Source organism: Diplotaxodon limnothrissa, linkage group LG1, assembly GCF_057381915.1.
Source record: "Diplotaxodon limnothrissa isolate DT_005_m linkage group LG1, D_limnothrissa_male_GT1.1, whole genome shotgun sequence".
Taxonomy (NCBI): domain Eukaryota; kingdom Metazoa; phylum Chordata; class Actinopteri; order Cichliformes; family Cichlidae; genus Diplotaxodon; species Diplotaxodon limnothrissa.
In genome coordinates this window covers 5,249,892-5,273,809 of record NC_140596.1, presented here as the reverse complement: position 1 = coordinate 5,273,809, position 23,918 = coordinate 5,249,892, and the positions used below count along the sequence as shown (strand labels likewise).

At 38.8% G+C, this 23,918-nt stretch overlaps 1 protein-coding gene across 1 annotated transcript; it reads left to right on the top strand.

The window, feature by feature from the left end:
* Positions 1–1,090: 1,090 nt before the first annotated feature.
* On the top strand, positions 1,091–22,107 carry adgrg1 (adhesion G protein-coupled receptor G1). The gene is made up of 15 exons (XM_085351649.1): positions 1,091–1,174; positions 12,709–12,783; positions 13,787–14,058; positions 14,381–14,567; positions 14,798–14,840; positions 15,044–15,122; positions 16,060–16,182; positions 16,375–16,491; positions 16,949–16,991; positions 17,102–17,208; positions 17,379–17,494; positions 17,576–17,838; positions 17,917–18,016; positions 18,243–18,520; positions 21,980–22,107. The coding sequence occupies exons 2-15, from the start codon at positions 12,738–12,740 to the stop codon at positions 22,105–22,107; spliced, it is 1,902 nt and encodes a 633-aa protein (XP_085207775.1). The 5' UTR covers positions 1,091–1,174; positions 12,709–12,737.
* Positions 22,108–23,918: the final 1,811 nt, after the last annotated feature.

Below are 23,918 nucleotides of genomic sequence, written 5' to 3'. Positions count from 1 at the left end.
CCTGCCTTTTCAAGTGTTCAGGCACTTAAGAAGTAGCCTACTTAAGTGGCATTTAAGCACGCATAGAATAACTGATTTGCGCTTTTAAGCAATGCCCAACTCAGAACAAACCTTCCCACAGTGAACAAAATAAATCGATATGAATAAAATTATAAATTTTAGGAGGTTTATAAGATGTGATAACAAAGCATAATGTAATAAATGTCTATATGCCAATAACAATCGCATTAAGTGGGTAGTTATTCAATAAAGCTATGTAGTGCTGAGGTTTGTCCCCTTGAGAATGTTCTTAGAAGTAGAATGAGTAATTGGATTCTCGCCCGTCCTCTTCAGTTCAGCCCTCTCTTTCTCTCTCGCTCTCTTCTGCTCCCCCCCTCCCCCCAAGATCCAGGGATAGTCACTCTGTCTGGCTTTCCGTTGAACACCTTGCTGCTGTGACAGCAGTCAAGTGAAACTCGGAATTTTAAAGAGAGGGAGAGAGAGATACGGACAAAATTGCGTGGCTTCAAAATAAAAGCACCAATGACCAAAGTGTGAAATTGAAACTTAGTCAAGTTCAGTTTCCTAAAAAATATAGGTAACTAAATTACTCTATGGCTAAATTTAGTTCTTGTTTTTTTTAAAGATGCATATGCTTTTAACAAACACATAGAATCTGTCTGAGATTACAAGATGAGTTTTTTGCATTATTTAATTATTATTTATTTATTTATTTTGCTTAGGTTTTATTTTGAAAGTCTAAAGGAAAAGTTCCCTTATTATAGTAAACTCGACAGCTGCCGGCGCGGACACCTAGTTATCTGTGGACAGGCTTCGCGGTGGTCGGCTTCAATTATCGTTTTACTGGGACACTTTTTTTTAATCGCTCACTTTCCTTTAAAAAACAAAACAAAAAACGTTTTCACGGTTTCGAACTGCTGCTGCCGCAATTACCGGGAAAAAAAATAGCAGCAACGGTCCAGGATGAACTTTTCCTTATCCCGGTTAACATTTTCGCTTCTTTGATTGGAGAATCCCGGGCGTGTGGAACTACACTTTTCCATTTTTAGTGGGTTCACTGCGAGTGGAACAGTGGGCGAAAGTGTTAGGTGAAGACTTTGAACATCATAAAGCGTAGTGGTGATTTTCACGAGGAGACCTGAAACCTCGAATACTGACGGGGGAAATATTCAAGGTAAGCCTACGCGCTCATGGAAGAATAATGCTGCATATGTTGGTTGGCTTTAGAAACCTAGGCTAAAGTTAAACACACACACATATGTATATATCACATTATCTCTCGCTCTCTCTATATATATATGTGTATGTGTGCGTGTGTATAGAGAGACAGAGAGATATGTATATATCACATTATAGATAGCTAGATAGACGTGTGTGTATCTATTTATGTATGCGTTTGAGTATCTCTGATATACATTTGCACCTCAATTAATTTATGAAAACATTTTGTGAATAAAATATAAACTAAAATAATCTTACTAAATAATCTTTGTGCTATAAAGTGATAATTAATTTACAAAAACATTAAAAAGGAGAGAGATACTAAGGCTCATTTGTTACATGCCCTGTAAGATAATAATAGTGGTTCAGTGTTAGTATTTATTATAAATGGCTTGGTTAACAGTGGTCGACCCATTTTTAATGTGTTATTTTGCCTTGTTTATTTCACATTAATTTCTTTTTTCATTGCTTATGTGCGTGCTTGAGCTAGGAATACATCAGTGCGCTGTTTACAGTAAAAAGGTTGTGACATTGGTTACCATTTTCTTCACCTCTCTCAGCCTGTATCTGTACAAAGAGGTGATGTCTGGGTTCATGCTGCTGCCTGAAGGCAGCCATCAAAGGTAGTGATAACAGCTCGAACTTGCTCTCCTTACAGCTGTAGCGTGCGGTTTCCTGTCAGTGATGAGATGCACAATCAAAAGACTTCACTCATGTAGAAAAAAAAAAACTCCTGAACAACAGAAGATGGGCACTACTGGAAACTGAAAGTGATAAAGTAACAAATGAGAAGGGTATTTTTTTTAACCATTCATCTTGAGAAATGCAAATGCTGCTGTGGTTGTGTGACTCATTGCAGAAAGCGCTTCTCCTTTGTGCTGACTTCTTTTTTTTTAATAATGAGGAAAAGAAAGCCGTTGATGGCGAACCAAAGCCCTTGGCGATCACCTAAGGCCACACTGGGGGTGATTTAGACTTAATAATATGCAGTCTTTTGTCCGTGCCAGAGTTCGTATGTGTGTTGTTTTATTGATTTATTCATATCCCCGAAGGAAATGTGTGCAGCATTCCACCTGCTCCTCCAATTTCCTCGCAGAGTATGTCGAGATACAGATAAAGGAGCCATGTAATCACATGCACAGACATGCACCCTGCATCACTGTGGTGCTATGGGAAGGTATGCAAGGTCCAATGCAAATGTACCCTCAGGAACATTCCCCACGACCCATATTCCACCTAACCTTGAAAAATATCTCCGCATTCCTGCTTTGACTCAGCTTTCCTGGGGTTTAGTTGAGTGTCTGCTGCATGTGGTGAGATGAGAAAAAACAAACAACTTATTACAAATACTTTCAATTGAGTGTTTTAGAATCTCACTTTGAGACTCATTCAGTAGCCGCTCAGCGTTAGTGCTGTAAATCAACATGACAGCAGCAGCACTGCTGGGCCCGTTGCTTCATGTAATGTGCTTCAGAAAAACAAAAACGTCTTATCTTTTAGGAAACGGTTGCACAAAAGTGTAGCCCAGTGAAGTCTCCTCCTAGCAGCACCATTTAAGCCAGTGTTAGAAAAGGCTTGAAATGCTTATTAAGGACCCCTTTTTTGTCCCTTAATTGATTCTGTCATTTTTCTTGATGAAAAATCATATAGAGCCATAAAATAAGTAAATCCAAACACATACGTACGTTTCAATGCAATCAGCGAATATTCTAATTTAAAAGTAAGTGACAGCTTTGTAAGTGTAAGCTGTCAGTATGGGTGTGCACAGTTCTTTTAACCACTGGCTGAACCAGCCTCTGAATCAGCCAGTGGTCTTTGACCCTTATTCATGCTCGCTGTCACTTCAGCTCTAAAGCCTGACAACAAAGAGCAGCTTTTGTTCCCTGGCTTACTCTTCTTCCATGCACATTCTTTGCTGCTTCACTCTGCTGCTTGTAGACGAGTGGGGTGAATTTAGATTGAAAACTGCCACAGGAAACAAACTCAGGCTACTTTAAAGGCACATTCATAATAAATATGTTAATATGTCTATAATTTAAAATGCTCCAGCTTGTTCCAAGACTGAGGGTAAAAGAAATGGTGAAACTGGATGGGTCGTTTTTTTTTTTCACATATTTAACTCAGGTGACTAGTCAGCAGAATAGAAGGACAGACATGAAAAGCAGTGACAGAAAATGTTACCCTGAGGTACTTTAAATCTTTGAGAATGACAGGAAATGGTATTTTCAAGGTACTTTTACTGAAACCAGGTCACGTATATCAAAGGGTTTAATAGGAGGTGCTTATCATTTGTAGAAAACATTCTCATTAACTCATGAAAGATTAAACTAAGAATAGACTAAAAATTTAAATGTTGCCCCTTTTCACAAGTGAATTGTATAATGTGATACCTAAGTCTTGTGAGATGTGTATATGAAATAAACATTTACTTTTGAAGAGAAATGCTAATGTGAGCATCCTAGCATGCCCTCAGTGGCAACGCTGAAATGCTGATCCTAGCAGTTTCGTCTACTGTCGTCAGAGCTTCATCTTTTCGTGTTTGGTTGAAAATCAACCCAACTGACAAGTAAATTATAATTCACTAGAAGATAAGTCTGTCACACGCATTTACATTAAGATACTTTTGGTATACTTCGTTGCTCAGTTATGGCTATATCTAGCAAATGTGTGTGCTGCATAGATGCTAGAAGTCGTGGCGTGGGCTGTGTCCCAAAATAACACAACACACTTAACATCTAGCCCACATTGCACAGGTCTTTGTCTGAGGCGATGCAACGCGTTTCAGTTCATCTGCTAGAGGTGTGAATTACCAAAGACCCAAAGGGGCAATATTATCATAATACCCAACTCAATGATACAATTTATTGTGATTCTGATACTTTTGCTAAATATTGCAATAAGTTATTGTGATATATTGTGTTTTATCATATATTTTCTGTTGCAAATGATGTCTTCAGTCATTTTTTTCTACAGCAAAGTGTGATTGTTAACCAGCCAGACTGACCAACACAGTTTATTCAAACTTGTAATTAAAGTTGCATGCACCTGACAAACTGAACTTTTTCTATTGCAATCTAGTCCAGTTTACTGACTAACTAAAATACTTTCTATTTACTTACCAATTCAATGCAAACATGTAGACTATTGTACCATTAAATAAGTCTTGAACCTAGAGAGTGATCACCATTTCTGAGATGTGAGGTGTTGTATGAATCCAGTGCCTGTGATGTCCACATGTGTCAGGTTAATGCAACCCTTTCTGCTGTACCTTTCCTCAACTTTGCACTTCCCTTCTCTGTAGAACCTAGGTGTGGCTGTATACATGAAAAAGCATTGAGATGGTGTCAAATATCTGGATCCCATTGTCTTCATCAAGACCAGGTGATCGATATGTTATCTTCTTAGCTCACTCTGAATTGGGAGGTAGCTCTAGTGTTTACTTTGGCATCCATGGCTGATTATTTTCAGACTTTTTACTATCATACAGTACTCTTTACAAATCCATCTACTTTGTCTTGCCCTTGTAAGAAAAAAATAAGTCCATGTGTCTGATTTAGATGTAGATGGCACTTTTTTGGTTTTCGTTCTTTTGCTTTATATCACCCACACCAAAAAGTACCAGTAGTCAGTACTTCGTTTTCACATATGCCAGAACCAAAACAAGATTATGCCTGCCTAGAAAGGTAACTACACATTGCTGTCAACGCAGCCCATACAGTTGTAAGCGCTGGCCACAATGTTGATCACTACCTTAGACTACCTTATATTGTAGTACAAGCGTAAACCAGGTTGGTTATGTAGGTCAAAGTACAACCGCAGCAGATTTATTGGTACTCTAGCACAGTGTATTTGTGGTAGTAAACTGCTACCAAACATACACCGCAACTGTAAGTATAACAACTATAACCCTGCTTGATAACCAAGCGGTAGTCTCTATTGTAAAGGCATACATAAAACAAATTTAAACTACTGGATTTTTGAAACAGATTTGTCTCTTTATTATTATTACAATTACCTATCCTCAAGCTAGGGCTGCTCAATTAATCGAATTTTAATCACGATTACGATCTGGGCTTTCAACGATCATTAAAAATGACTGAGCCGATTATTAGCCCCTCCCTCGTGCTTTACTCTCACGCTGCTCCGTGTGGCAAATCAAGCGCACCTCTCTGCATTTCCAACATGTGTCACAACAATTAAGAAGACCCAAGGGAAGCTCGGAAAGCTATGCAGAAGTTATTTGGGGAGGAGAGTGACTGCCGTTGGTTGAAAAGAGAGGTAAAAGAAAAAAAACTTCAGTGGTGTGGAAACATTATGGGTTCTACTTGACGTGGATCAAGTAGACATAGTGTGTACACTTTGCTACAGTGTCGTAACTGAGAGCAACACTGCAAAGTTCACTAAACATAGATGTTTACATTTTTCATTTATTTTTTATATTGCAAACATTTGCACTGTTATCAGTATTTGCACACTATTTTATATTATTTTTTAAAGTCATTATTCAATACATTGTTATTGTTAACCCTTTAAATCCCTGTAGAACCTGAACCGCGTAAGCTAGCGCAATAATTTGTTTTGCATATGAAACCAGAGGAGTTGTACTTACATCTTATGCCATCAGCTTGTCCTCGGTCACGGTTCCCTTCCACATAAAGCTTTGCAAAAATTGCATAAAAAGCGCTTGCAGGAACAAAAAAATAATATTCCAGAAACACGCTTTGCCGATCCGATCAGCTGTTCGTAACACTTCCCACTAGGGGTGGGTTTTTATAATCGATTCATCGATTAAAATCGATTCTGGCTTGGATAACGTAAAATCGATTCATTAAAATCCTGAATCGATTTTTTAATATAAATTTATTTTGTCCGAAATGCCAGAATCTCTGGTGACATCTCACAAAATTTCAAGAACCACCAAACAGTAAATGAGAGCAGGTACAGGGATTCTGCACATAGACTTAAACACACAGCGCGACCCGCGGATCAGAATCAGTTAGATGTCGCCTTTCTCACAGTCGGGGCTGAAAGCCGACAGCTCGCTGATCCGGGTCCGCGCTTTGTGTTCACGCCCTTTATGCGCTGATTCTAAAGCTGTTAGTTTGATCTCTCTCCAAACAATATTGACCGAATCAGCAGCAAAAGAAGATCCAAACGCTTCACATAAACATCGTCATGAATTCACTCTTTTACTGTTTTGCTTCCATTGCGATGCGCAGCTCTCTCTCTCTCCCTCTCTCCCTCCCCCTCTCTCCCCCCCCCCCCCCTCTCTCTCGAACAGTTTCGCTTTCTTCATTATTCGCTTGCTTGTTACACAAGTCTACTGTTGCTTACAGCGCTGTCGGCCGCTGTTTTTTCCCCTTTTACATTCTTCCGAAAAGAAAACCTCATTTCTGCTGTTCAATACTGAACAAATTTAAACTTTTTAAAATTATTCAAAATGCAAAATGCTTAGCCATGTCTCTAATAAAACCGCTGTAACGTCAGAGGTAATGTTGATTAATTAATGGTTTTCTTTCGTTTTTGATGTACTGCAGAATATTTTTATAAAATCCCAGGCCAGGAAAATCACCTTCATGTTTTTCTGTGTTTTATCTTCAGCTACTTTGACACAAAGGCATCTGCTGTGATGCTCACACCTTGGATAAAGTCTTGAGAGTGTCAGCTTCCTTTTTATAGATACAAAAATATGTAAATGTCCTGATCTGAATTATATCTCTGACTGTCAAAATTTCCCAGATTTAAATCGAATCGAATCGAATTAAATCGAATCGTGGATCGAATCGATTCGGGACCTTGTGAATCGGAATTGAATCGATTCTAGAAATCAGTGACGATACCCAGCCCTACTTCCCACATTGAACAAGACGTCAACGCGAACTATCGCATGTCCGCCATTTCCTGTCCGAAACCGACTTCATTTTCACGGAAAATGTAGTTTTTTACTTGTAGGCCTTAAAAGCCTATACTGGTGTTTTTATAAGTCATGTTTGACTTTTCTGAATAGTTTCTGTGATGCTTAGAACTCGAATTGCACTGCTGGAAATAGTTTATTTTGATGCACATGCTGCTTTCTTTGCAAATTTGCATCATAGGATTGTTTTTTGTTTTTCCTGCAGTATATAAAAATTGATGTATCTCCAAAATAAAACTATGAAGACACTCAAAATAAATTTACTGTGGTGGGAAACTATTTTTTGCAACTTTTTTGTATTTAAAGTTTTGAGGGATAAGCCTCTTAAATTTCCCCAAGTAGAAATATATGTAAAAAAAACAAAAACAAAAAACGATTTTCAATTGTTTTGTAGTTTATTGCACTTTTTTGTAATTAATGTAGTTACTATGGACTTAATGCATACATATTATTAAAATATGGGCTATAACAGTTGTATAGCAACTTGAAATGCTCCCAAAAATGGCACTACAGCATGTAAAAAAAATAATATAAGCTCTGGTGGACTTGGTTCTATGGTAGGTCTTAAAGGGTTAAATAAATATCGTCAAATAATCGAGATCTCAATTTCAGTGAAAATAATCGTGATTATCATTTTTGCCATAATCGAGCAGCCCTACCTCAAGCTTCACAGCCACTTCATTACTAACACCTTGGTAGTTCAAGGTTGGGCCCTCGGGCCTTCAGATTGCCTAAAATTTGCGTGTTAAAGATTCAAAAACATTAGAGAAACAATCTTCAGAGATTTTTGTCCATATTGACACAATAGCATAACGCATTTGTTGCAGACTTCTCATGTCCACTTCTCAGTGTAGTTTATGTTTGATGAATGAGAATGAAGAACGGCAAAGACAGTCGGCCTTGATGAGCAGAAACGTTTCAAACTTTTGTGGCAAAATATATTAGGTTTGGATAATTCACTAGCAAATATAAAAGTGTTACATATCCATGTACCTTGGAACACAGATTGCGTACTCCGTCTGGTATCATTTTCTGCCATCTGTGTCACACATTGTTTTGACTTTTGTGCCATAGTGTGAGAACTTGTAAAGATGATTCATATAGGCAGGTGAGTCAGACCCACATATGTCATTACTGGAAAACAGAATCAAGCAGACGGGGGAATCACAAGTGTTGTCTCGTTAACACAGTTGTGGGTAGTTTGAATGGATGCATGTGTTCACATAAATGCTGAGGCAAAGGCTCTTATCATATCATCTTATAAATGTGTAGGAGTGACAAATGGAGTGAATTTAGTTTCTGGATGTGTGGAGTCTTTGTGCTGAAAGGTGAGAAATTCTAAGACTGCTACGGTATGCGAGCACTGCGTCTCACTAACACACTTCCACGTATGCCAGGCTTTGGTCATTGCATCTCTTTCACACCCACATTCACACAAGCATAGGAAGTGAAAGAAAAGGGGAAATTCTTGTGCTGAATTGATCCCTGGCCAGTGTACATGAACAATAGAGAGTGAGTGCAGAATTAGAGATAGTTTACACGACAAGCTGAAATATTGTGTAAGAGAGAGTGGATATATTTGTTTAAATTATTTGTGTCACTGCAAACTTTGCAAAGACTCGAACCCAATTATATAATTGCACATAAAAGATTTGATAATAGGCATCATTGTCACCTTAACTAAGCTTACAGTGTGTGTTCACTCTTGTAGCTCTGGGTGTGGTGACAGTGGCCATTTATTTTTAACCTCTGATCTCTTCGTAGATATAATGAGAAAACTGTAATGAGCAGTTCGTGGGTGATGCTGCTACAAATCATACACTAATGCTGTGTGTGAATTCATCACCACTGCGATGCACCTGATATTTCACCCCAACTCTAAATTTAAAGTTTGGGGATTGTGTTAAGTACGTATTGGGACCATGGACTCTATTATGAAGATGCAAACAATAAGACATAACAAATTAAGACAAACATTTTAAAGCCTCAAGATTGGCCTTCTTACCTATTTATTTATTTATTTATATAAATAGGAACTCTCTTTGATGATATGGGTAGTTTCTAAAATGTACTTTCATGAGAAACGGAACAGCTGACAAAGTAACCACACCCATGTTTATTCACAACTTCATTATTTCAGCTTATATGTATATATGTAGGAGGAGATCAGCTGACATTTTGAGCCAAACTAAATTAGGGTTTTGTGGAAGGATCATTTTGGGAATTTTAGCTCGAAAAAGTCCAAATTGGTGTGTAGGTGTAAAGGTCATATGTAGGACTTTGATGACACTATTGTCGTGTTTTTATAACCTTAGAATGATCCTTTTGTATCTACAGAGGGAGGGACTCCTGTTCCTCCGAGTCCACCAGGAGAGACAGAGGTGTGTGTTTAGGTTAAGGTACCACAACAGCTCATTTCTGTCCTAGCATGGTACCATGGTACAAGGGCCACCAAACAAGCTCATCACTCACTGCTTTTGAAGATTCATCCAAGCTTTGGTCTCTTGAGCTTTCGTTTCCGTTGTAATAACATACATGAAACAGACCGATGGAATTGATGTTTTTCCTTAACAGATGTCTCTCTCATGAGACACACTGATAACAGCAATTATCCCATGCTCAAGCTTACTTCTTCTTAAGCCACTTCATTAAGCACACCTTGGTGTTACAAGGTTGGATCCTTTTTGCCTTCAGAACTGTTGTAACATATTCAACAAAAAAACATTCCTCAGATGTGTTGGAGCATATTGACATGATGATATTACACAGTTGTTGCAGACTTATCAGTTGCAAATGCGTGATGTGAATCTCCCATTTTGCATGTGCTCTGTTGGATTAAGATCTAGTGAATGAAGAGGCCATTTGAATTTGTGAAACGGTGCATCATCATCCTGAAATCAGTCATTAGATGATGGCTGTTCTGTGATTGTAAAGGGATGGACAACCATAGCAACAATACTCAGGGAGTCAGTGGCATTTTGGAAGTTATGTACAAAGACTCTACCACTACCACTCTGACCTGCTGACCTGTTGATACAGGACAGAATGCTTTTATTAACACCAAATTCTCACCCATCAAACTATTGCAACAGTTTATCGTCTACCTTTGGTGAACATATGTGGATTGTTATTTGAGTAATTGTTGCCTTCTTATCAGTTCAAAGCAAGCTCCTCCTCTGAACAACAAGATATTTTTACACAGAGAACTGCCGCTCAGTGGATATTTTCTCTTTTTCTGACCATTCAAGGTTAACCGTAGAGATAGTTGGGTGGAAAAAATACAGTAAATTGACACCACCAATCACATCGTTTTCAATATCTCATAAATCACTTTTTTCCTGACATAGAGGCTGAAATTATGATACAGAGCTCCACAATGAATCATGTTATTATATCATATTGTATCATGCTATTCTAGTAAAAGTTGTAATTCAGATAAATAAGTTTTCTAAAGATCCTAAAGCCTTGATAAATGAAAAGACAGTAACATATTTTAAACTACAATATCTGTTTAACTGAGGCAGAGAAATATTACTGCACTCCTTCCTGGCAGGTCACTATATTACACATTAGTTTCTCAAGCATGCACCGCTTGAAGTTACACCTTAGCAACTTTTTTGCTTTTGTCACTTTTAAATTATCAGAGAACGAAATGCCAAAACCACACTTTGACACGGAAAATACAAAGGTTTCATTTTCACACGTCTTTGTGTTAGATAACTGAACTGAAAAGTAAACTGTGGGATATTTTGATATTGTCTTCTTGGCTTCATTTCAAGAAGATATCTTATGTCAAACCACAGTTCTGCATCACAAGAAGTGTCGCAGCTGAGAGAACTGGCTGGTGTGACGTGGCATCTTCACAGGAAAGCTAATGTTCAGCTGTCGCTCTCAAACTAAATGCTTGAGTAACAAGTGGTGAGGCTTGTGTGTTGACTGGGATGACCATAGTGAAGACATGTGACACAGATAACGATAGAACAGACTAACGCTCTAAAATTTAGAGCATTCTCATGTCGGTATATATAAGAAAATGCAGTTAATTCAATATGACTTTATTTACATGACAGATTATTATCTCAAGGCAATTTGTACTGTAAGCTAAAAACCCTACTGTTTTTATAGAGAGAATCCTAACAACAGACATCCTCTATGAGTAAGTATATGGCAATGGTGGGGGTGAAGAACTCTCTTTTGACACGAGGAGACCTCAAGCAGAACCAGGCCTTGGGAGGGGCAGCCAATTGCATTGACCAATTTGGGTGTCAAGAGAAGGAAAAGGGAGGAAAGAGGAAGATATAGAGGCAAAAAAACAACAAAGAACTGAGCATGTTAACATCACCGACTTATCAAACTCTAAAACTGAAGCCAGGCCAATAGAGCATCAGTGAAAGTGCCGCATAATGCAAAAAAGTAAGGTAGCATTTTGTGTGTTCATCAAATAAACCTCCTGTTTGTGTGTGTTTGTTTGCTTATTTGTATGTCTCTGTGCATTAATGGGTGGGTTGTGCAAGGCTTATATCTTTCTCAAGTATCGAGTGTGGGTGTTATAAATAGCAAGCTGTCCTCTCAGGATATGCAGTGTGATATTTCCCTGTCTTTCTATTGTTCTTTTTTCTGTCTGTCTGCCTGCTTTGTCTGTGGTTCAACAGGTTCCTGTCTGCTTTTTTGATTATTTTCCAGACATTCTCACTGTCACGCATACCATGCAGTAAACCCACGCGACGTGGTCACAGATCTAGTATTTGTTAGGTTTTAACTTCCACGCTATGAGCTTGTCTGGATGTGGTGATGTAAAGCAATGACACCAGACTAGGATGAGTTTCCGTCTTTGGTTGAAATTGAAAATGACAAAAATGCATTTGTGGTTATTTGAGACATGTCCGTCTGTTGACAGTCATGTGATTCTCTAATATGATGCAAAGTGGATTTTTTTCAAAGAAAATTCCCAGTTGTATATTTTTCTGCTTTAGACACTAACTGGTGGTGGACATGGAAACTGTCAGTATAAGCTTGCTTGACTATTCAGCACTTGACCTTGGAGGAAAAGCAGCTCACTGTAGGGTTATGGAAAGACTGAATTGCTGATGCATGTGTATGTGTTCTCATTCCCGTTACAAGGGGAAGACTGTTTCCATTGATAAGAGCTTAGAAAGGTCGCTGTGTTTATTTTGAGGCTGAACTCATTTGTGTTCACTGATATATAAGGACAGATAACAAACCAGGCGTCCAAATGAGAATGGTATCACTAAGAAAATGTCATTACATTAAACTGGGAACTTTTTGTTTCGTTTTTTTATGACTTCATGTAAAAAGAATGTAATTGATATGCTTTTTTTATTTGTTCTAACATTTTCTATATGTGGTTAAAATTGGCTGCAAATTAACACTGTGCTCTTTCATTTAACCATGCACACACACACACACACACACACACACACACACACACACACACACACAGTTTTAGCCACTGATTTTAATGGTGCTAAATTGCTGTTCTCCTTGCATAAGCATTTACGCAGTTATAAATTTGTTCCCCTTTTAAAACCGTTTCACTTTTTGTATTTCTGCAGAACAGGTTTTAGCAACCGAGCTGCAGCCGATGGATAATCTGAAGTTTGCGCTCTTCTTAATCATCCTCACCACTGGTAAGATCTTAGAGATACTTTATCTTGTTCATCATAAAGCAAACTGCATTCATGTTGTGCCACTTCCTACATTATACGTTATGTTGCCCTTTTTATAGATATTCTAGAAGAGACATTAAATGAACATGACAGAATTCTCAAAAATATATTAGATTATCAGTTTTTCATAGCATTTCCTTTATAGTATTTTTCTCTATGTGACCTCTGTTTGTGAGCATTAGACAACTAGAGTGCCTCAGATAGTAAGGAAATACTTTGCTGACACAGGAGAGTTAAAGCTTCCACTACCATAAGAACTCTTCGGTCAGTATCATAAAGCAAGGCAGGACACATGGGCTCCAATAGGAATCAATGCAACGCCGAGCTCATGAACTGATCATAAGTTTAAAATTTGTAAATTGTAACTGTGACCTATTACCCAAGTGCTGGCAGACACACATTCATTTACATGTCAGTTTTCTGCCCTGAACCTAAAGTCTAGCCAAAGTAGTGACATTTTAGCAAACAATGCAGGTAGATGGCAGGATTGTGTTACTGAATGCGGAGGTGTAGTATTCATTGCTTTCAGTCATGTAACCAAAGCAAAGCCCTGGAGGAGGAAAATAATATAGCGACAACATGCTAGGAAACACTCAGTACTATAGAACTGCAATACAACCCACTAAGTTTCCCAGTAGCTTCAAACCACAAATATTTAAATCACCTCAGTGAAGAGAAGTGAAAAATATTATTTGAGCACTTGTAGTCCACATTGCAAAGTCCCTGCAAGAGGTCTACTTTAGAAATGCTTAACTTCTCTCTCTTGAATAATCCCTGCCCTTAAACTACCACCAGGATGAAAGCACATACAGTAGAGTGCAGCAAGAGGGTTGTTTTTATCATCTGGACTGGTCACTAATACCATTGTGAAGTAGACGAAATTTTTCATTTTCAAAACAAGTGGGAGAACCAATTAGCTAAATGTGTTAATTATGTTTTAATACTGTGTGCTGTATTTTAACAGTTTCCAGTAACAATGACAATGACCTGGACTGGAACTTTTGCGGCACATGGCACCATGGCAACAACCCCCTGAGCCTGAACCTCAACATCTCTACTGGCTGTAAAGGAATCTCCATTTCAGCCAATGAGAGCTTTCTGTCCATCAACGGGCAGATCACAGCCCAGTGTAGGAGATCTGAAGTGATTACCTTCAAGCACCTTGGACTTGAGTCAGGGGAGGACATCAAGTTCTGTCTGGACTGGGAGCCACTGCTGGACCAGTTAATGCTGACAGTAAGTGATAACAATTTTTAAATTTAAGTGTGGGTTCTAAATGCTTTTTTTTTTTTGTTTCATCATTTGACACCCATTATTTTACTCAATAACATTAAAGTTCAGGAGAACTCAACTAAAAATGAGCGTGAGGTAGTTAAATGAAAGATGTGGAAAAAGCACATGTGTATAATAATATACCACCACCACATTCTAAAAGCCATATAACAAAATGTAAAATTTATATGATGTTCTGTACACTGCATACACTACACTAGCTAAATTCAAGATTATTATGATAATTTCTGTTTTTTGTTTTTGTTTTTCCTGTTGTGATGTTCAGGTAGGAGAGAAGAAGCTTATTCTGTGCTCACCTGCAAGCCTGCAGGATTCCTGCTGCACTGACCTGAGTGATGGCCCAAACACACAAGAAGCAGACTACGGCATCCTCAATACCGAGATTAATCATGATTTCATCACCGACAAAACACGGATGGCGTACAACTTTCAAGCAAATTCCACCAACTACAGTAAGGAAGATTACACATATTGTGTCAGCATATTCTTGATAGAAAATCTGTGAATGAAATATATTTAGCAAAAAATAAAATTGATGTTCTGTACTGTTTTATTTGTTCCAATAACTCAGTTTGTCTGTAATGTTGTTCATATTTAGCTTTGCTGAACCAGCATTTCAGATTTCTGTTATCAAGTGCAGCATGTCAGAATCAGAACTTTCTCTTCTTTTCTGTTTTTGCAGCAGAATTATGTGAACAGGCGAAACGGGAATCCGGCCCCAACAAGTAATTTCCTCTCTTTTCCTCACATGCACCAGTTTATTGCAGGGATATCATGGCAGGATGTTGTAGACTTGATCCTTCCTGAAGTACACAAACTTTGATTACAAACGAGGAGTGAAGACATTAGCTGTCTGATGTAATATTGCTCCATTCAAATGAAACATGACAAACTTATAATCATGGCTGTGCCTGATGTTTGTGTCCAGGTGTGCTGAGCCTCCATACGCTCACAAATCTGATGTGGAGATGAAGGAAGATTTCAAAGGCCACAGCGTCACATCACCTGTAAGACAAACACACAAAAGTTAAAGAGACTTGTCTTCAGATTAACCTTTTCTTTTTCAAACCAACCAGTGTGAGAAGGCTTTGATTTATTTTTAGAGAGTGGATGCTCTGTGATAGTGTGTCAGCTGTTGTATTGCAGTGTTACTGTTCTGAACTACCTCATCTTACAATCTCATTTAATTATAGCTACATTATAAAAAAGATAAAATGATCAAAATGTTATTTGTAATAAACTATACTGAAACAAAATGAAATTGAAAAATAATTGAAATTTAATAAAAACTAATGATAGCTCAAGAAGATGATCATTGTGTCAGGGATGAACTAAAAACAACATTTGCAGTTCATTGTAATTAATTTATGTCGCCCACTGTGGCACACGGATATGTTTTTATAGGTAAAAAACAACACTTGAACAACACACAAAAATGTCCCGCTCTGCAGAGTAATATCACCTTTTAAATCCAATTATTAGGTTTCTGTAGGTTTCACCTGAATCACACATCTGCAGAAGTGAGGTTTCACTTTCAGTCATACGACTGGGATGAAGATTCATATTTTTAGAGTTTGCACTGCTGACATTAGCAAAAAACCTTCTTTGCATCTGAGACTGTGTGCTTCCATTTTTAATCCAGACTTACTTTACAGCACATTTTTGAATAACCTAGAGTATTCATGCAAGTAGAGGGGAGAAGTGATGTAGTACAGAAAATAGGGTGGGAGGTTAGTCACATAAAAGTGACTGATGGCAGCATTCTACTGACGATTACAGGATGGTGTTGAAAGCTGACTTTTTTTTTCCTCTAAACGACCCTAAAATAGAGTCATTTAGTAACCCAACAATCTCAAAGCAGAGCCACAAGCAGAGCTGCAGAGTGAAGCAGGTTTTGCTTACATTGTAAAAACTCACAGTTCTTATATGTGCTGTCTTTTCCAGGCCATTGCTGGTAGACCTGTCAAGTCCAATATCACTGTCCACCTCCCTGCTGCCTTAAAACAAGCTGCGAAAAATGTTAACAATGTAGCCTTCACTTTCTTCAAGAACATCTCCCTGTTACAGGTAAGGCTGTTTGCCTTCAGTCGATACAGGCACATATGACAGGATTTCAGGTGACCTTATTTAGCTGTCAGCCTGCAATTTTTTCCAGTGTTCACATTTGCGATTCTATCTGGAATACTTTTGTTGCTTTGTGTGCAAATATTTATGCTGCATTGTGTAAGATGAAGGTCAAGTTGTGTGTGTTTGTTTCAGGAGGCTCACAAAACTGCCAAGCCTATCAATGATGTGGTGGAAATCACGGTGGAGAACGAGATCATCAGAAATCTGCCTGAACCCATTAGGATAGATTTTTACCATGAAGCCGTATCTGTAAGTTTGTGTGTTTCTGTGGCGTTTAGCCTGTATCAGTACGCTCCCCACCCACTTTATATTACTTAAAGCTACTTCCTTAAACTGACACTTACTGTACCAAATAGTAACTGCTGAAATTGACTGCAATGTGCAGCAGTACAGATGTCAATACACACACAGGCTGTCAAATGTGGCTCAGGTGTGGATGCTGTTAAAAGACAAACAAGATGGTTTTTACTTCCGTGACGTCTGCATATCTACCTCCACGGTGCAGCAAACACACAGAAACCACTTATAGGTTTCTTTTCTAACCTTATGTCTGGCAGAAACAGACTGTTGTTTATGCAATTTATGAGGCTGTCTATTGCATCTGTGCAATGCACACAACAACACATAAAAGCACCTGTGACGTGGATATTCTTTGACATTGTGGTGACATTGCAGCTCATGTCTCTCCCCTCCTTCTTTATTTCAGAAAAGAAAAACAAGGGCATGTGTTTCATGGGACACCAGAAAAGGTTGGAACCATTTAGAGATGAATATTATGTGCTACTTTACATATTTATCTGTATTTTCGTTTATCATAATTTTCAGCAATGCGGATTGATTTGATATTTCCCTGTTGCAGATTCTCTGCAGGTGAACTGGTCGAAGGATGGATGTAAGACAGAACAGAGTGGGGAAAACCACACTGTGTGTCAGTGTAACCATCTGACGTACTTCACTGTGCTGGTGGTGAGACATGCGGATACACTGCTTTTCATACAACAAATAAACAACAGACAGAAACCAATAGTGATGAGATTAGTAATGATTTTTAAAAGATACACAGAAATCAACAGTCTTCATTGTACCAGTGTGTCTTGTGAAGGCCATGTTGCTCACTGCACTGTTTCCTATGGCAGGACCTGAATCGTCAACCAGTGCCCCACCTGCTGGAGCTTACTGTCATTACATATCTGGGATGTGCCGTATCTCTGATCAGCTGTGTTGCTCTTATAATATATCTCTGCAGGAAAAGGTACAGATGTTATTAATGTAATATACAATATAGATATTTTTTTTATTATTTTATTATTTTAACTTTCCACTGACTTTCAAGGAGGCGATCAAAGGAGCAGTCCTTGCCCATCCATGTGGGCTTAGCTGTGTCCCTCGCCTTCCTCAGCCTGATTTTTTTCTTCAATGGAGTCCTGGCTAACGTGGGAGGGGAAAGTGTGTGCACTTGGGTAGGAGCAGTACTTCACTACGCCCTCCTCTGCTCCTTCGCCTGGATGGGCATCGAAGTGTTGCACACTTTCTGGTTGGTGTACATGGTCTTCACCCCCCGTCTGAAGCCCTACATTTGGAACCTAGTTGGTTTTGGTGAGTTTCATTTCTGAAATGTATCTCATGACACATAAAGGTAAAGCACATGTAAGACTCTTGATTATTCTTTTCCAGCTCTTCCTGCTGTTCCCGTTGTCATCCTGGCTCCAATAGGTGATATTTATGGGCTCATAGAGGTGCCACCAAGCGAAGACCCTGAGAATCCATATAAGATGTAAGCCTTTCCTTATCTGATCTAAAATTATTTGGAAAGTGAATAAATACAAGCACATGCTTGTATTTAAAATCATGCTTTCAAGGCAACAGCAAAACATTTCAAGGGGATTATGGGAATCTTTAATAAAATGCTGAGCATATTTTGAACATCATTTGGCCTTTATATTTGCATTTTTATTCTGGATTTTTTTTTTCTTTGTCTTCTGACTGTTTGATTTTTCCAGGTGTTGGATGGATATAAATGAGAATAAAGGCTGGCTAGCTTTCTGTTTGACCAACATGATGACTCTGGCCCTCCTGGTGTCATCTGGCCTTGTGATGCTGTTCCTGGTCTACAGGCAGATCCGCACCAGGGATGAATGGAAACAGAACCGAGTGGCGTTTCTCAGCATCTGGGGCCTCAGCTGCTTATATGGGACCACTTGGGGTCTGGCCTTCCTTAAGTTTGAGCCCATTTCTACCTTTATTCTCTTCATCACCTGTATCCTCAACTCATTTCAAGGTCAGTGCTTTTGCTGTACAGTGATTCCAGATTACACTTCAGGTTTAAAATGAGATGTTATACTTAAGGACAAGTACCATAAGGATGTTTTGCAGACCATCACGTGATAGATGAGCAGTTCGACAGTCATGATGACTGAGAGATGCTCTCACTCTCATACATTCTCCTACAGCTGTGCGAACACTGAACTGCTCCTGATAATACAGCTCACATGGACTCTTTGCTTTTCAGACAAAAACCAACATGGCCACTCACTTGTAAATATCCAGCAAAAGAAAAAAGGAAAAAAAAATTAAACTGAGGCATGAAATGCCATGCATCTTCATCTTTCAAAATCCTTCGGGAGTTTCCAGAGGCATTATATTATGCTGGATACCCCTAATTTGCATATAGAACCCTACACCTCAACTTTATGCAAATAAGGAATGTGTACCTCAACACCACATAGCCTGTAACACAATGCAACTTTACCTCAGTGTGTTATGTAGATGTTTTTGTAGCACAGTAGATGGAAACAATGGAAATGACAGACTCCTTGGACACATGCCATTGGCTTTGCAAACATGATGAGCTCATGTTTATGAACTACTTTGCATTTGTTCTTATTTATGAATACATTCCAGAAAGCTGTCAAAAGAGGATGATGATGCTTCTCAACATTAAATTACATCATTGTCATCTAATAAATACACAGATCCAAAGAAAAAGTGACTTGGAATAACCTCCACGTGCTTTTATAGCTTTTAACTATTTATAGTCGGTTGTTAGATGGGAGTATATTCATTGTTGGCTCATACACTGTGACTGTACATGTGGAGCCAGTGGCCTATTGTATCAGTGTGGGAATGAGACAATGGCCATGATTAATCAAGGCCTTCAGTTGCTGTTGCCTATCAGAGACAAAGCTGTTTCCTCTCACATGCAGCATGCTTGTTTTTGATTCAGCACCAAATATGTGATTTATTAACCCCATTATTGCTGCATAGTGGTATCAGAATGTGTTCTATGCCAGCCATATAACATGCAGTGGCTAAATGCTACGTCTGTAAATGACCCTACCTACAGGTGTATTATTTTCTTAAACATAGAAACAATTTAGAGCCCAATCTAGCTGTTTGCTGACATGACATTATCTGCATTTATAATGGCTGTACGTTTGTATAGAATAGGATTCTCTGCAACTTCCTTGTTGCTAGCACACAAGCTTGGAATGGTACGAACACAAAGACCATCTGATCCAAGCAAAGGCAGGCAGCATAGAAATGACTAAACTATGTCTCGTAACAGTAAAACAAGATTAAAGATTATTTTTAAACTGAATCGTTATGATATCATTGTAAGAACTACCACATAAATGATACCACAGATTATTTATTGTATTATATTTTTGTCAGCAGAAGTTGTTGTAAATAATATGGTTTATTTTTTACAAAACAGAATATAATTTTTCATTTTCTGTTCATCATTTTTAGAGTCATTGTTCAGCTACATCCAGGCAGCTGATAAAAACACGAGTGTATTGGTTCACCTCTGTACACTGTAAAATAATTTATTTTCAAAAATTCTTTAAATAAAAAAATATTAAAATTATGCAATATCTTTGAGTTAAAAAAATATTTTAAGGCTTTTGAATGATTTTAGAAACACGTGAAGTGAGCTGTTCTGCTGAGGAATGATAAGATAAGATAAGATAAGATAACCTTTATTAGTCCCACACGTGGGAAATTTGTTTTGTCACAGCAGGAAGTGGACAGTGCAAAAGTTATGACGCAAAAATTAGAATACAATAAGAATAAATACAGTACACAGCTGTACAGAATAGAATAAAATAATATACTATATACAGTAGAATAAAATAGAATAAAAATATACAATAAGATAAAAATAGAATACGAATGCTATATACAACTGAGTAAAAATACAACGATGCCAGAAAAGATTATTGCACTTAGTGTTATTGCACATGTGTGGATGTGTGTGTTTGTTCAGTTAAAGTCTTTGTTGTGGAGTCTGACAGCAGTGGGGAGGAAAGACCTGCGAAATCTCTCCGTCCCACACCGTGGGTGCCGCAGTCTCCCACTGAAGGAGCTGCTCAGTGCTGTCACAGTCTGCTGCATGGGGTGGGAGACGTTGTCCAACAGGGATGACAGCTTAGCCGCCATTCTCCTGTCACTCACCACCTCCACTGGGTCCAGAGGGCATCCTAGAACAGAGCTGGCCCTTCTGATCACCCTGTTCAGTCTCTTCCTGTCCCCAGCAGAGATGCTGCCGCCCCAGCAGACCACACCATAAAAGATAGCAGAAGCCACCACAGAGTCATAGAAGGTCTTCAGGAGTGGGCCCTCCACCCCAAACGACCTGAGTCTCCGCAGCAGGTACAGCCTGCTCTGCCCTTTCCTGTAGAGGGCGTCTGAGTTATGAGTCCAGTCCAGTCTGTTGTTCAGATGAACACCAAGGTACCTGTAGCTGTCCACAGCCTCAATGTCCATACCCTGGATGTTCAGTGGTTGCAGTGGAGAATGCTTGTGCCTGCGGAAGTCTACCACCAGCTCCTTGGTTTTACTGGCATTGATCTGGAGGTAGTTCAGCTGGCACCAGTCCACAAAGTCTTGAGTCAGTCCTCTGTACTCCTTGTCGTCCCCATCAGTGATGAGGCCGACTATTGCAGAGTCATCAGAGAACTTCTGCAGGAAGCACTGGGTGGAATTGTGGGAGAAGTCTGCAGTGTAGATGGTGAAGAGGAACGGAGCCAGAACCGTTCCCTGTGGGGCCCCCGTACTGCAGACGACCCTGTCCGACACACAGCCCTGAGTCCTCACATACTGTGGTCGGTCGGTGAGGTAGTCCAGGATCCAGGTAGTGAGGTGATGGTCCACTCCAGAGTTCTCCAGCTTGTCCTTCAGAACCGAGGGAAGAATAGTGTTGAAGGCACTGGAGAAATCAAAGAACATGATTCTCACAGTGCTTCCAGCGGTCTCCAGGTGAGCGAGGGAACGATGTAGGAGGTGAATGACGGCATCATCCGCTCCAATGCCAGGCTGGTAGGCAAACTGAAGTGGGTCCAGTGATGAGCTTGTTAGGCGCCGAAGCTGAGCCAGGACCAACCGCTCCAGGGTCTTCATCAGGTGGGATGTCAGAGCCACCGGCCTGTAGCTGTTGAGGTCCTTGGGGCGTGAAGTCTTTGGCACTGGTACAACACAGGAGGTTTTCCAGAGCTGTGGTGGCATTTACTGCAAATAACAGATATTAAAGGCTCATTTTTTATGTAGTATATCTGAGAACGTTTTGCCACTGACTTATTCTTACTGCAAATCATGCTCGTTTCCTGCTAGCATATTTACTGCAAATTTTCTGTCCCTATCACACTCACGTCAAAGATTTTTTAAAACAATCAGATACTGTGGCAACTGAGTAAAAACAATCCATTTTGAATCTTGGTTTCTCGTCTGTCGCTCACAGGTTTCTTCCTGATGCTGCGATTCTGCATGCTGGACTGGATGCAGAAGCAGGCTGGTGGCTCTGGTCTTGGCAGCAGCAGCACCGGATCTACCAGGCAGCACATGCTCCAGGCCCAGGAGAAGAGTTAAATGAACAAAGATGCAGAAGCCGGACTTTGAATGTAAAAATAATGCCAGTATACCACCAGTGATGGAGGAGCTGGAGGTTGACCAGGACGTTTCTCCTGGAGGAGTGTTCTGATGAAATGTGTCTGTCAGGGGTGGTAACTGCAGGAGAATATGAGCTACAGCTAAAAAAAAAAAGGTACAGCAGGTTCTCCATATATCCTACGTTTCTTAACTCTGTAACTCGGTAGTAACGAGCACAAGTTAGCTGTACGGGCAAACACAAATATGACCTGCTGTGTAACTGTAAAAGTGAAGATGGGTCAGTATTCCTTCCCAAACATAATCCAGCTGCTGTAACTTCTCAAACTTTGAGTGTACAAACCTTTTTTATTCACTCTAAATTATTTATTCTTGAGCTTGTGTTCTATTTAGTAATCATTACAACAGGAGAAAAAAGAAACATTTTACAAAATATATTTGCTGTTTATTTATAGCTCTATATGTCACACATTCTGAGTTATAATTAATTTTGGTGGCGATTAGCTAAATATTATATATCAATAATTCACTCAAGTTTCATTACAAAAAGGCATTTAATCACTTGATTCTTTTAATTTAGGCCCGTGGCAAAGAAATGACAGTATCACTCAGGAACTCCTTAATCAGGCCTAAAGCCTGCGTTTGCAGAAAAGCTAGACTGGCTCTAGTTGTACAGGAGGGGGATGTCAAAGTTCAAACTAACGTATGTGAAATTAGAAATTGTAAGTTGGAAATAATTATGAATTATTCCCAACACGGAAATTGCGAGCAGGAATAGATGCAGGTTACTGTTCTATTGTATATAAAAAAAAGAAAGCTATATAATACTATTGACGATGTTTTGAACTTTAGATAAGCTTTTTATTTTATATTTTGTATCATGTATGCTTTTTTATAGCTGCTTCCTAAGTTGTTTAAAGTAGCACTTTAGATTTTCGGTCATTTAAACATGTACTTGTTGAGCCTCAGTGAGTTTTCTTTTGAACTGTTTTAATGTGCAGATGGTAAATTCCATATTGCATTTGTCCACACTGTAAATTAATAAGTGAATATTTTATAAATGAATCCAGAGTGACTGTTTTTCTTTTTTTCAAACCTGATTATCAGACCTTTGTCTTTAAAATGGGCCAAAATGCATTTATTTGGTTGGATGCGTTCCAGTATTAAATAGAAATGTAAAATTGTCATGTATTTCATTGGCGTTATGTTTCAGTCATGTCCAGCAGAACTCACATATGTAAGCTTTTAGATACTGTGATGTTTGCACTTTTTTCAAAATTTTAAAACTAAAATATATGTCACTCAATTTAATGTGTATATTTTGGTTTTCTGGATATATATTGACTTTTAATTAAAAAAAATCTTTTGGTTAAAAATGTCGAACTGCTGTGTGTTTGTGTAGATGCATGCCACACTGCACAACAAGAACATTTGCAGCTTGCTGTTTTCCTGTTCCCTCCCTCTTATCTGCTTCCTCCCCTGGGTTTTGTTTTTTCTTAATTGTTGCTTTCTTGCTGCTTGTTTTCCATCTCTATTGTGATACAGTGCGTACGTATTTGGTGGAAGAAGCCAGCCTGATACTTCGAAGAAAAAATTCATGGCTTTTCTTAATGCCTCAAAAGACTTTCATTAATAAATTTCATGATAGTGTTTTACATTTTTTTGCACCATAGCAATAAAATACATCCTTGCTCCTAGCATATGGATGTCACATTATTCTGTCTTTTCAGACATGGTGTCTTTCAGAGGACAGGTCTTTGTTCCAAAGATTCAATGGAAACATTATTTCATCA